The 14,458-nt window shown below is 50.9% G+C and overlaps 2 protein-coding genes across 2 annotated transcripts in view; one reads left to right on the forward strand and one right to left on the reverse strand.

The window, feature by feature from the left end:
- Positions 1-14,458, reverse strand: part of LOC115462760 (methionyl-tRNA formyltransferase, mitochondrial-like) — a 387,082-nt gene that overhangs the window by 155,838 nt on the left and 216,786 nt on the right. The gene's annotated exons all lie outside the window — the stretch shown is intronic.
- Positions 1,947-14,358, forward strand: LOC115462768 (the record flags this gene model as incomplete). Its single annotated transcript, XM_030192757.1, is given in 3 exon segments — positions 1,947-3,332; positions 3,334-4,077; positions 13,702-14,358. Coding segments are annotated over 3 exon segments (2,787 nt in total), but the record flags the coding sequence as incomplete, so codon positions are not given.

Raw genomic sequence — 14,458 nt, forward strand, 5'->3', positions numbered from 1 at the left:
GATCCCCAGTAAAGTTCATGTTGGGCCGCGTTCAAAGAAAGATTATTAGAAAATCTAAACTGGAAGAGGGAAAGAGCCCCAGGAAGCCTACCACCCAATCGGTGGCTTCCGCCCCTACCCTCTCCGAGAAACCCATACTCTCTGATGACCCCTCAGATCTTGAGCCACCACCTTATGGCCCATTGTTGGGGTTCCGTGCCACCCCTAGAGATCCACGGCGTCCAGCCGAAGCCTCTCCAGCACAGGCTTCTCCGGATAGTTCCTCCCCTTCTGTGCGAACCCCGCCACATCCTAGGTTGGACTTTTCACCCAGCCTCTACCCTCCTCTGCCACATCCTTCCCTGCTAACCTCCAAAGACCCGCTTTGGGCTGCACCCCCTGACTCCTCAACTCCCGACAGCCCAGCCTCTCCCTCTAGTACCCCTACCCACTCATCAGGGGCCCAGCATCCCTTTCAATGGACTGAATCACCTGTGACCACCTCTCAGTCTATGAGTACCCCTCCCCATCTCTCAGGGGTTCAACACGCCTCCCCTGAATGGGTTAGACCCGCGGCAATCACTTTTGAGCATGATAGGGGGGTAGCTCCTAGCTCTACCTCAGGCTCCATTCCCACCTCCTCAAGAGTTCTGCCCCTGCGTCAGGTAACCACCACTCGACCGGATCCTAATAATGAGGGTCAGGTTATGCAGGCACAGGCCTACCAGTATGTACCCTTCACAACCACCGATCTCCTGAATTGGAAGACGCATTACCCCTCTTATACTGAAAAGCCTCAGGCAGTGGTGGACCTAGTGGCTAGCATTATGGCCACCCATAACCCAACCTGGACTGATTGTCAACAACTTCTCCTGACCCTCTTCACAACTGAGGAGAGGCGGAAGATTTTACAAAATGCTGAGGCCATCACGCGAGCGCGTGTTCCCGAGGGGATACAGGACCCAGAGGAATGGGTTAGAACTCGGTTCCCTCGCGCAGCTCCAGCTTGGGATCCAAATAATGGGCAGCACTATGAACTGTTGTCTGGCTATTGCCGGGACTTGCTGGAAGGTATGAGGAAAGGCATAAAGAGGCCCATTAATCTGGCAAAGGTCTCTGAAATTCTCCAAGGGGCAACTGAATCCCCTGGGGCCTTTTTAGAGCGACTAATTGAAGCCTACAGAACATACACCCCATTTGACCCTGAGGCACTAGAAAACCAGAGAATGGTGAATAGTGCATTGGTGGCCCAGAGTATGCCAGATATCCGGAAGAAGCTGCAGCGTCAGGAGGGATTCGCAGGGATGAATACCACCCAGTTAATTGAGATCGCAACAAAGGTTTTCGTTAATAGGGATCAGGAGATGCGCCGAGAGGCTGACCGGAAGATGCAGAAGAAGGCCGATCTTTTGGCGGCAGCCATTACTAATTCCACCCTTAACCGAGGTCGACCTCTAGCTAATGGGAAGCCAAAGTGGGACCCCGGACCGCCAGCCAGGCTCCGAGATTCCTTCAATCAATCCCGGCCACGAGGGGAGAATCCCAGACCACGATTGGAGAGGGATCAGTGCGCCTACTGCAAGGAAAGAGGGCACTGGAAAGATGAATGCCCCCAGAGGCGCCAGGGACTGAGAAGGGGACCAGGAGATCGAGGAGGCCGAGTTCGAGAGGGAAGGTATGAGCCTTCTGAATCTGACATCATTGGGATAGCCGAGATGGCAGAATGGGATGAATAGGACAGACCGGGTTCCTACAAACTGGGCTCCCAGGAACCCATGGTCAAGCTAACCATAGGGAGCCGCTCAATTCCATTCATGATTGATACAGGAGCTGAACATTCTGTTGTGACGGAGCGATTAGCGCCTGTGTCTGGAAAAACTGTCCGAGTGGTGGGAGCCACGGGGGTGCAGAACCGGAGGCCCTTCCTGACGACCCGTAGATGCCAATTAGGCTCACACACAGTCACTCATGAATTCTTGTATATGCCAGACTGTCCAATCCCTTTGTTAGGCCGGGACCTGCTGTCCAAGCTTAGGGCCCAAATTTCCTTTGACTCTGATGGCCAGACTTCAGTCTCCTTTCGGCCCCCGACATCCAGCCCTAAGGGCATATTGAGTTTCTGCTGCCCTCTTGAAGAAGAATGGCGGCTGCATCAGTCGCATGGCCAAGTTGACCTATCCCTGGCCGACAGCTTCCAGGTCAATGGGGTATGGGCAGAAGATAATCCCCCAGGGTTGGCCCGAAATATTCCTCCTGTTCATGTAGACTTACTTCCGAGTGCCCGGCCAATCCATCTTCGTCAATACCCAATTCCCCGAAAGGCTCTGGAAGGGATTCAAGCACATCTGAATCGTCTGTTATCCCATGGAATTATTCGACCTTGCCAGTCTCCATGGAATACGCCACTGTTGCCAGTTCAGAAGCCAGGGACTGAGGACTACCGGCCAGTCCAAGACTTACGAGTGGTCAACAAATCCACTATTTCATTACACCCTGTAGTGCCTAATCCATATGTCCTGCTGGGATTGATACCTTCTGGAGCTACCCATTTCACAACACTGGACCTAAAAGATGCCTTCTTTTGTATTCGGGTGGCCCCCGCCAGTCAACTGCTTTTCGCCTTTCAATGGGAAAACCCAGTAACAGGACAGAAGCTTCAGTATACATGGACCCGCCTGCCACAGGGGTTCAAGAACTCCCCCACCATTTTTGGGACTGCCCTAGGACAAGACCTTAAGACTTTTAAATCTGAGCCTTCCAAGCGAGTTTTACTCCAGTATGTAGATGACCTCCTGATTGCAGCAGTGACCCAGGAAGAGTGTTTCGAGGCTACCAGAGAATTGCTGGAGTTACTCTTGGATGCAGGCTATAAGGTCTCATGCTCGAAGGCCCAACTCTGTCAGTCAGAAGTGAAGTATCTAGGCTTCTGCATTTCCCAGGGAAGTCGGAGACTGGATGTCAGTAGGAAGCAAGCGGTTGCTGCAATTCCCCAACCCAAGTCCAGAAGGGAAGTTAGGGAATTTCTGGGAGCAGCCGGATTCTGCAGAATTTGGATTCCGAATTTTGCACTGATAGCGAAACCCCTTTACCAGGCCACAAAGGGGGGTGAAAAGGAACCATTTGAATGGGGACCTATTGCTCAACAATCCTTCATCGCCATAAAGAAAGCCCTACTCCAAGCCCCTGCGTTAGGCCTTCCTGATGTGGAGAAACCTTTCTCACTGTATGTCCACAAGCGACAGGGGGTTGCTTTGGGTGTGTTGACCCAGATGATGGGATCCTAGCAGAGGCCTGTTGCATACCTGTCTAAACAGCTGGATGGAGTGGCTAAAGGATGGCCAGCCTGCATGAGGAGCTATTGCAGCAACAGCCTTACTGGTTCAGGAAGCTGACAAGTTGACCTTGGGGCAAGAACTGGTTGTTAAAGTCCCCCACGCAGTTCTCACCCTCGTGGAGTACAAGGGCAACCACTGGTTTACAAATAGCCGCATGGTTAAGTACCAAGCCAGCTTATGTGAGAATCCACGGATACACCTGGAAACAGTGGCTACATTCAATCCCGCCACTCTTTTGCCAGCATCTGAGGGACCACCGGATCATGACTGTATCCAAACCATGGATGAAGTGTACTCCAGTCGACCAGATCTCAAAGATGTTCCTTGGAGGGACCCAGATGTAATTTATTTCACAGATGGAAGCAGTTACGTGGAGAACTCCAAGCGATTGGCAGGCTATGCTGTGGTGACAGAGGACAAGGTGATAGAAGCAAGGGCCCTGCCCCAAGGAACTTCAGCCCAGAAAGCAGAACTGGTGGCCCTCATACGAGCTCTGGAGCTAGCAGCAGGACTGGTGACCAACATTTATACTGATTCCAAGTATGCCTTCACAACTCTACATGCTCATGGAGCTTTGTATAAGGAAAAGGGACTCATAAATGCTGCAGGCCAACCTGTTAAGTATGGACCTGAAATACTGCAGTTACTAGAGGCTGTTTGGGCCCCTAAGAAGGTAGCTGTCATTCACTGCAGGGGACACCAAAGGATAGATACTCCAGTGGCCCGAGGGAATCGCCATGCTGATCGGGTGGCCAAGGAAGCTGCTCGAGGACCCCCAGTAGGTACTGTGACTCCCCTGTTCCAAATTCGACTGCAAGAATGGACGCCTATATACACCCAAACGGAAGAGAAATGGGCTCAAGAAGAAGGTGCAGTAAGGAGACCTGATGGCTGGTTACATCTCCCTGATACCAGAGTTCTGGTGCCACGCCACCTAGCTTGGCCTGTAGTGTCTCAAGCTCATGACCTATCACACTTAGGGAAAACAGCACTAGCCCGCCTACTCAGTCGAGTAGTGGTGCTGGAAGGATTGGATAGTCTGGTTGCCACTGCCTCTGCCCGATGTACTCTCTGTGCCCAGAATAATGCTCGTCAGGGACCCCGTATTCCACCAGGAGTTCAGTCCAGAGGACTAACACCCTTTGAGTCCCTAGTCATAGACTTCACAGAAATGCCTAGGAGCGGTAGGCTCCGATACCTCTTGGTAATGGTCTGTACTTTTTCTGGGTGGGTGGAAGCATATCCTACAGTCACTGAGAAAGCCACAGAAGTAGCTCGAGCCCTCCTTAGGGATGTCATCCCCAGGTATGGACTGCCCCTTGCCATAGGTTCAGATAATGGTCCCGCCTTTGTTGAAGCCACACTTCAGGCCCTGTCCCGCGCATTGCGCATTACCTGGAAATTGCATTGTGCCTACCGTCCCCAGAGTTCAGGGCAGGTTGAGCGAGCAAACAGAACCTTGAAAAATAGCCTAGCAAAGATTTGTCAGGAAACCCAACTGAAATGGCCACAGGCACTGCCACTAGCCCTCTTCCGCCTCCGATGCACCCCAACTAAAGGAACAGCCCTTTCTCCCTTTGAAATTGTGTATGGGAAGCCCCCAGCCATTTTGCAGGGAATTAAGGGAGACATAGGGACTTTAGGGTCTGCCCAGGTGCAGGAGCAGGTAGCCCTTTTGGGCCGGATAATTTCTGAGCTTCAGTCTTATGTGAGAGAAATAAACCCTGTCCCCTTCCAGGCTCAGGTACATTCCTTCCTGCCAGGGGATAGAGTTTGGGTGAAAGACTGGAGGCTCCAGCCTTTGGGGCCCTGGTGGAAAGGACCTTTTACTGTTTTGCTTTCTACCCCTACATCTGTGAAGGTCGCAGGGATAACTCCATGGGTCCATTGGTCTCGAATCAAGTCTGCTGACCAGACTGAGCCCAGTACGGATCAGATGGAGCCTAGACAGTGGAGAGCAGAAAGTGATCCAGCGGAGCCATTGAAGTTGCGCTTGACCCGAACCAAAGAATCTGCTAGCTGAAAAGAAGGGTCAACTGCATACCGCAGGAGCTGCTGGACTTCGGCTTCATACTGAGACTCTTTCTTGCCTGATTCTGGCTTTCCTGGAATTTGAGAGCTTGATCCTTGTCAGTTGAGGGTCTATCCCAACTGGTATAAGAACTCAAAGACTGAGAACATTATATTAGAGTAATCTGTGACTAGCACAGACTGTTGGAATATTATTGCTTAATTAGTTTGCTATATTTGTTTTAGATTAGGAAGAAAGAAAATGTTAGTAATTTGGGTGCTTTTGTTGTTTTCTACTCCTTGCCTCCTTGTTCCTAATACCCCAATTCGCTCCAACCTTTGGCTACACTCTGTCCAGGAACTAATTAGCCAGGCAAAGATTACTTCCCCTTGTATTGTGTTTTCCCGATTTTCTCCTTACACTACAGATGTCCCAGCTGTTCCTGTGCCGCTTACTGCTCTTATACCTTCCTACTTTTCGAGTTCAGGCCCTTGGAGCCAGGATTATACTTGGTGGTCCTTTTATAATGCTACCTCCCCCTCTGAATCTTCTCTAAGGCCAGTCTTTACGTCTCCCTATCCAGTTTCTGGAGTGTTTTGTTTAACAAGAAACATCTCATCTGTTCCTCCCATTTCCTGTAACTATACCAATGTTCTCCCAGAGAAGGGGGAATCTGTGTGGGTAGTCTCTCCAGGTACTCCTATGTGCCCTACTACCGTACCTGCAGATTATGACCCAGGTGATTATCTGGCTCCTTACCGTACCACTAAGATGACTATAGTGTCCAAGCTTATTTTCTACTTTCATAAGTCCCCGGGGTATGAAGAGTTTATAACAAATGAGCAGCCTGTCACAATTGGGGATTGGCACCTATGGTGTGCAAAGTCTCCATTTCGTCTTCGTTCCCCCTGGGATAGGGGCTCACATTATGGGCATCCTAAGTACCTTGTCCAGCTTGAGCCGACATTTATTGGGAATTTCCCTCACCCTCTCCTTGGTCATTACTGGCTCTGTGATAATGTCCTCCACATGATTCTTCCCCCCACGCATGATTTTTGTGTATTGGTAACCTTGAATTATTTTCCTAAAGTTATTCCTCTTCTCAGGCCACCATCCCCGCACCGCTCTAAGCGAGAGGCCTTGTCCTTGCCCTCCTCCGTTGCTACAGAGGATGAGGCAATTGAATTAGCCCTCCAGTATATCAACTCTACTTATCCTCTGACTAAAAAGAGACTTGTAGCCCTTTCTGCCACGGCCTGGATTCCTATTGGGGGCCCGGTAGCGGGTATCACTGAACTAGGCATGGCTACCCGGCGACTTCAGTCCCTACTCCATGTTTTAGTCCATGAGCTGAACGTGGTAGTCAATGCATTGCAGGATCAAATTAATGAATTAAGTGTAGTTTCTCGGTATAACCGTATGGGCCTTGACTACCTCTTTGCAGCCCAGGGTGGCCTCTGCACAGTGCTCAATTCTTCAGAGTGCTGTACCATTGTCATAAATAGGACGCATGTAGTTAGGCATGCCATGGATAAAGTCCTACAGTTGGCTAGCCGTAATGTGGAGGATTACCGAGGAGGATTAGACCTTACCTCCTGGTGGTGGTCATTGACCTCATCGATACGTCCCTTGTTCATTTCCCTAATAGTCTTAGTTTTAGCAGGATTGTTGTTTTGTTTCTTGGCCTCATGTGCTTCGGCAGTATGCCGTAGGACTTTAACGAGTAGGGTAATGGTGATTCACAAGCCTATTCCTAGACGTTATGCCCCAGGAGGAGGTATGGAGTTGGGACCACTATAATCCCCAGAGTTTGAGTTGTGAGACTTATCTCTGCATAAGCCAGGGGCTTAGCCACGGGTGGGCCTAGGCCCACCCAGTTTTGTTTCAGGCCCACCCAGCAGTGGAGGCAGCGGAGCGGAGGGAGCAGGCTGAGCTCCGATCCCGCATCTGCCTCCCCAGCCCGCCACTGCCCCGTACCTTTAAATATTATAGTTTTGCTGGAGTCGCGGGCAGCCGGCATTGAAGACATCGGCAGGCTTACGCCGGTTCCAGCAGCCTTCCCTTCCCTCGTTGCAAGTCGGATGATGGCTCCGCCCTCTTCTGACGTATTTCCTGTTTCTACGAGGGCGGAGCCATCATCCAACTTGCAACGAGGGAAGGGAAGGCTGCTGGAACCGGCGTAAGCCTGCCGATGTCTTCAATGCCGGCTGCCCGCGACTCCAGCAAAACTATAATATTTAAAGGTACGGGGGGGGGGGGGGCCTGGAAGGAAACAAGGCAGACAGGAGAGGAGGGTTGCTGCACATGGTGGAAGAAGGGGAGAGGAGAGGGCAGGGGAGAGGAGGGTTGCTGGATGTAGGGAAGGGGAGAGGAGGGTTGCTGGACATGGTGGAAGAAGGGGAGAGGAGGGTTGCTGGATATGGTGGAAGAAGGGGAGAGGAGGGTTGCTGGATGGAGGGAAGGGGAGAGGAGGGTTGCTGGACATGGTGAAAGAAGGGGAGAGGAGGGTTGCGGGATGGAGGGAAGGGGAGAGGAGGGTTGCTGGACATGGTGGAAGGGGAGAGGAGGGTTGCTGGATGGAGGGAAGGGGAGAGGAGGGTTGCTGGACATGGTGAAAGAAGGGGAGAGGAGGGTTGCTGGATGGAGGGAAGGGGAGAGGAGGGTTGCTGGACATGGTGGAAGAAGGGGAGAGGAGGGTTGCTGGATGGAGGGAAGGGGAGAGGAGGGTTGCTGGACATGGTGGAAGAAGGGGAGAGGAGGGTTGCTGGATATGGTGGAAGAAGGGGAGAGGAGGGTTGCTGGATGGAGGGAAGGGGAGAGGAGGGTTGCTGGACATGGTGGAAGAAGGGGAGAGGAGGGTTGCGGGATGGAGGGAAGGGGAGAGGAGGGTTGCTGGACATGGTGGAAGAAGGGGAGAGGAGAGGGCAGGGGAGAGGAGGGTTGCTGGATGAAGGGAAGGGGAGAGGAGGGTTGCTGGACATGGTGGAAGAAGGGGAGAGGAAAGGGCAGGGGAGAGGAGGGTTGCTGGATGAAGGGAAGGGAGAGGAGGGTTGCTGGACATGGTGGGAGAGGAGGGTTGCGGGATGGAGGGAAGGGGAGAGGAGGGTTGCTGGACATGGTGGAAGAAGGGGAGAGGAGAGGGCAAGGGGAGAGGAGGGTTGCTGGATGGAGGGAAGGGGAGAGGAGGGTTGCTGGACATGGTGGAAGAAGGGGAGAGGAGGGTTGCTGGATGGAGGGCAGGGGAGAGGAGGGTTGCTGGACATGGTGGAAGAAGGGGAGAGGAGGGTTGCTGGATGGAGGGAAGGGGAGAGGAGGGTTGCTGGACATGGTGAAAGAAGGGGAGAGGAGGGTTGCTGGATGGAGGGAAGGGGAGAGGAGGGTTGCTGGACATGGTGGAAGAAGGGGAGAGGAGGGTTGCTGGATGGAGGGAAGGGGAGAGGAGGGTTGCTGGACATGGTGGAAGAAGGGGAGAGGAGGGTTGCTGGATATGGTGGAAGAAGGGGAGAGGAGGGTTGCTGGATGGAGGGAAGGGGAGAGGAGGGTTGCTGGACATGGAAGAAGGGGAGAGGAGGGTTGCGGGATGGAGGGAAGGGGAGAGGAGGGTTGCTGGACATGGTGGAAGAAGGGGAGAGGAGAGGGCAGGGGAGAGGAGGGTTGCTGGATGAAGGGAAGGGGAGAGGAGGGTTGCTGGACATGGTGGAAGAAGGGGAGAGGAAAGGGCAGGGGAGAGGAGGGTTGCTGGATGAAGGGAAGGGGAGAGGAGGGTTGCTGGACATGGTGGGAGAGGAGGGTTGCGGGATGGAGGGAAGGGGAGAGGAGGGTTGCTGGACATGGTGGAAGAAGGGGAGAGGAGAGGGCAGGGGAGAGGAGGGTTGCTGGATGGAGGGAAGGGGAGAGGAGGGTTGCTGGACATGGTGGAAGAAGGGAGAGGAGGGTTGCTGGATGGAGGGCAGGGGAGAGGAGGGTTGCTGGATGGAGGGAAGGGGAGAGGAGGGTTGCTGGACATGGTGGAAGAAGGGGAGAGGAGGGTTGCTGGACATGGATGGATGAGAGGGAAGGGAGAGAGAAGAAATGCTGGACATGGATGGAGGGGATGGAAGAATGAGGAAGGAGATGAGGGAAAAGGAAGAGAGGAGAAAAACTGCACATGGATGAAGAAAATAGGCAGAAGCTGGATCCACTAGACAGTCAAGTCTGCAGAGGACCCAGCTTTCACTTATGGATATAGAGCAAGAAATGAAGAAGAAAGGAGGAAAGTAAAGAAATAAATGGAAAGGAAGCCCTGGAAACGGAGTTAAGAGGACAGATAGCAGCAGAATCAGATACTGGGCCAGCATGATCAGAAAAACAGTCACCAGACAACAAAGGTAGAAATAAATCATTTTATTTTCATTATAGTGTTTGGAATATGTCCACTTTGAGAATCAGGTGCTCAACATTAAAAGTTTATATTTATTTACTTATTTATGGCATTTTATCCCACATTAAACATGAATTAAATTGGAACCTGGGATCATTTAATTTTTTTTTCCTGGAGACAGTAATGCATTGCCCCCCCCCCCCCCCCCAGGCTCTCTCCCCGGCTATAGCCAGCTCTGCAATTTTTAAGGGGAGGTGGACGGGCGCAGAGGTGGACCGGGGAGAGAGCCTGTTGTTAAACATTTACCAGCACACCACTGTCTAGTGCCCACCCATCCAACCTGTTGGCCCACCCAAAAATTGACTTCTGGCTACGCCACTGGCATAAGCTGATTTTAGTCTCAAAGGGGGGAATGAAGCAGCCTGGGCAGGAAAAGAAGCCATATTAATTTGGTGGTTAGAAGTTCGATTCAGTTCTGCAAGTGAAGGAATGTCATATGGTTTTAATTATTCAAATATCTAGCTTTTGCTAGACTAGAGTTTAAAAGGTCAGAGAGAAATAGAACTTTCACTGTCCCTTTTTGGGGTTAATGTTAGTTCAAAGGTATTAGTTTACCACATATGGATACCATTATGAGCCAGGCATATTGCAGGCAGTTTAAAGGATTAGTTTAAAGTGCTTAGAAGAAAATAGTTAGATTTTAGAAGTTCTTGATATGTAGATTTTGTCTTATAAGGAATTCCGATTTTTGCTTATTTTAGAATATGTTTTATTCTGTGTAATTAATAATTCTATGTAGAATATCTTTTCAATTCAGTGTTACATCAGTGTCTGACTTTCAAGTAAGATTGCAGTTGAAAAGGTCATCATCTGGTTTGAATTATCCACAGTCCTAGCTAGTTCAATGTATGAAGCTAATAGGTGAAAGAGGTCAGAAAAAGTCAACTTACTTCCTTGATGGATTATAGCAAAATGTAGGACTGTATGCCATTAAGCAAGACTGGCCCCTTAGCCCCTACATGAACCCAGTTTAAGCTATGACTGGGATTATGTGAATAATAATAAAATGCCAAGAGATGGGAGCCACAATGTCTAGTGTGAGAGGCCCCAGGTCATAGGTCAGTTCAGGAAATATCAAACCTATGTAACTGATATTTTTGAATATATGTGTAGAGATGATTGGTTCAGACAGGGTAATCAATCTATTCTTTACCATCTGGAAAGTAAGGGGGGCTAGGGGGTTTAAAACTGTATATAACTGGGAGCAGAAGCAGTTTACGTCAGAAGGAGCTCAGAAGAAGAAGGAGAGAGCTAAGAAGAAGAGAAGGAGCTGAGACAGAAGCCTTAAGATCCAGGGAGCTGAGAAAGAGAAGAAGAGAGCTAGAGCTGATGTCCTACTTTGTTTGCTGGCAAATAAAGAAGATTTCTCCCTCATTCTGGTGTGTGCTGTTTGACTCCTGAAGTACCACAGATTCTGCTAACAATAGTGGTAATTCCTGCAACAACATAAGGATCGGAATCAGAGGTAGAGATAAGATTAGAGAAGAAGATGGACAATGAAAAGCAGAAACTAGAAATTCAATTGTTTTGACCTCCCAGACCTGTCAAACAATTGCGGCTCAGGCACAATCCTCCCACAATTTACCCTATGGTGCATGCTGCTATCTCTGATCATTGCTAGCTAGGAATAAGCGGACTATAAAAACTGAACTTAGATAAAGGATTGGCCAAGAATGTCCCTTGGAAGCCCTGTGGGAAAGTAAGAGAAACAGAATGGTCTGAGGAGCACGTTGCTCCCCTATTTGAAATTTGGTGGGGTAGTGTAGCATAGCACAGTAGGTTTTGATGAAACAGAGTGGCTGTGCGCAGGTTCTGCAGTGTATTCGAGGCAGTGTCCACGTGTTTTGTTAGCCCTGCAGGCAAGTTTATGCCACATCTGAACTTGGGATAGCAGCACACCGCCAATTCCCTGCTCAAAGTCTGCCTAGTACCAAGCAGCGTACTAAAGTCAGTTTTAAGCCTGCAGAGTTTGTATTCCCAGTGGGTTAAACCAGTGGCGTAGCCAGAAGTCAATTTTTGGGTGGGCACTAGACAGTGGTTTGCTGGTAAATGTTTAACAACAGGCTCTCTCCCCGGTCCACCTCTGCGCCCCCCCCCCCCCCTCAAAATTGCAGAGCTGGCTATAGCCGGAGAGAGAGCCTTGGGGGGGGGGGGGGGGAGGCAATGCATTACTCTCTCCAGGAAAAAAAAAATTTAAATGATCCCAGGTTCCAATCTAATTCATGTTTAATGTGGGATAATATGCCATAAATAAATATAAACTTTTAATGTTGAGCACCTGATTCTCAAAGTGGACATATTCCAAACACTATAATGAAAATAAAATGTTTTTTTTCTCCCTTTGTTGTCTGGTGACTTTGTTTTTCTGATCATGCTGGCCCAGTATCCGATTCTGCTGCTATCTGTCCTCTTAACTCCGTTTCCAGAGCTTCCTTTCCATTTATTTCTTTACTTTCCTCCTTCCTTTCTTGCTCTACATCCGTAAGTAAAAGCTGGGTCCTCTGCAGACTTGACTGTCCAGTGGATCCAGCTTCTGCCTATTTTCTCCATCCATGTGCTGTTTTTCTCCTCTCTTCCTTTTCCTTCATATATCCTTCCTCTCTCTTCCCTCCCCTCCATCCATGTCAGCATTTCTTCTCTCTCCCTTTCCCTCCATCCATGTGCATCTCCTTCCTGTCTTCCCTTCCTTTCCCTCCATGTCCAACAATTCTCTCCCTGCCCTCCCCTCCATCCACCCATGTCCAGCAACCATCCTCTCTCTACTGCCCTTCCTTCCATCCACCTATGTCCAACAACTCTCCTCTCCCCTGCCCTCCCCTCTATCCACCCATGTCCAGCAACTCCCCTGCCCTCCATATCCAGCAATTTCTCCTCTCTCCCTGGTCCTTGTCCTCCCATCGATGCTCCTCTCTCCCCTTTGACCATCTCCCTCACCCAGTCTCCTAAATTCCTCCCCCATCTTTCACCCACTTCATTAGTCCCCCATTCCCCATACTCTGTACTTACCACCCCTCCCAGTCCCATCCTTCCCTCTGCTGAATAAAGAAGACAACGTGGATGCAGACAGTGAATGGCGACGGCTGCGCAGGGGAGTAGAAACAGATTTTTAAAAAATGGCTTCCTTCTGGAGTTGCGGCGGCACTAAAAGCATAAAGCAGCGAAGCTCTTGGAGTCCGTCCTTCGCTTTCCGTTTCCTGCCCTCTCAGCGTCCCGCCTTCCTTTGATGTCATTTCCTTTCGGGCGGGAAACGGAAAGCGAAGGACGGACTCCAAGAGCTTCGCTGCTTTATGCTTTTAGTGCCGCCGCCCGCCAGTTCGCCGCTGCTGCAAGTCTGGAGAGATCAGTTGGGTCACTGGGCCTGGGTTAAACCTCTGCAGAAGTCATCCACCGACCTGACCTGTCACGCGCCCTCCCAGCCTTTAGGGGCCGCTCGCTCTGTCTCCGCCCCTGCCCTGTGGGGGGAGCGCGTCGAGCGTTTGCTGGGCGAGGAATGAGTCGATGCTGCCATACTTCCTCCCGACCTCCAGAGGCCGCTCGCTCCCCGGCTCCTACGGCGGCAACGAGTCTGTGACGTTTGCGGAAGTGCTGCTGCTGGCCCCGGCCTAAGCGCCAGAGAGTCCGGTTACGGTGTTGCGCTACATTTACTTATGTATTAATTTGTATTAGCGTTATACCTGCTGCTATGGAGAGACAGGCGCCCTTTGCTTCCTCCGTGATAGGGGGAGCGCGGCAACAACAACAACCCCAACATCTGCATCCACAGCAGCAACAACAACCCGCTAAGCATTTGTATCTAGAGCAGCAACAACCCCATCTTCACCCACAACAGCAGCAACAACCCCAACATCTGCATCCACAGCAGCAAACCCCCCAGCATCTGCATCCACAGCAGCAGCAGCAACCCGCTAAACATCTGCATCCACAACAGCAACAACCCGCTAAACATTTGTATCTAGAGCAGCAACAACCCCAGCATCTTCATCCACAGCAGCAACAACAACCCCAGCATCTGCATCCACAGCAGCAACATCAACCTGCTGAATACCTGTATTCACGACAGCAACAACCTCCTCAATGTTTGCACGCAGAGCGGCAACAAACACCTCCTCAACATGTGCACCCTGAGCAGCAGCAACGACCTCCTCAATATCTGTATCCACAGCAGCAGCAACCTCGTCAATATTTGCATTCTCAGGAGCACCAGCAGCGTCCTCAAAATCTGCAGCAGGAGCGACCTCAACATGTGCACTCGCAACAGCAACGACCTCCTCAACATCTGTATCCACAGCAGCAGCAACAACCTCATCAATATCTGCATTCTCAGGAGCACCAGCAGCGTCCTCAAAATCTACAGCAGCGGGAACAATCTCAACATCTGCACTCACAACAGCAACGACCTCTGTGTCCACCGCAGCAGCAACCTCGTCAATATCTGCATTCTCAGGAGCACCAGCAGCAGCAACAACCTCAACATCAGCATCCACAAAAACAAGCTCATTTGCAGCATCATACAACACAACTTCAATTTCCTCCTCCTAAGCAACACCCCTTGCAGCAACGTACACATCCTGAGCAACAGTACTCTGGCCATCATGGCCAGTCACCACTTTTGACAGGTACACATAGCCCAGACTTTCTCAGTCCAAATGAAAACCAGGCCCTCTTCCCAGCCCCGGGGGGTAGTTCTTTGCGTGGCCAACAAGGACAACCTCC

This window comes from Microcaecilia unicolor, chromosome 1, assembly GCF_901765095.1.
Source record: "Microcaecilia unicolor chromosome 1, aMicUni1.1, whole genome shotgun sequence".
NCBI lineage: Eukaryota > Metazoa > Chordata > Amphibia > Gymnophiona > Siphonopidae > Microcaecilia > Microcaecilia unicolor.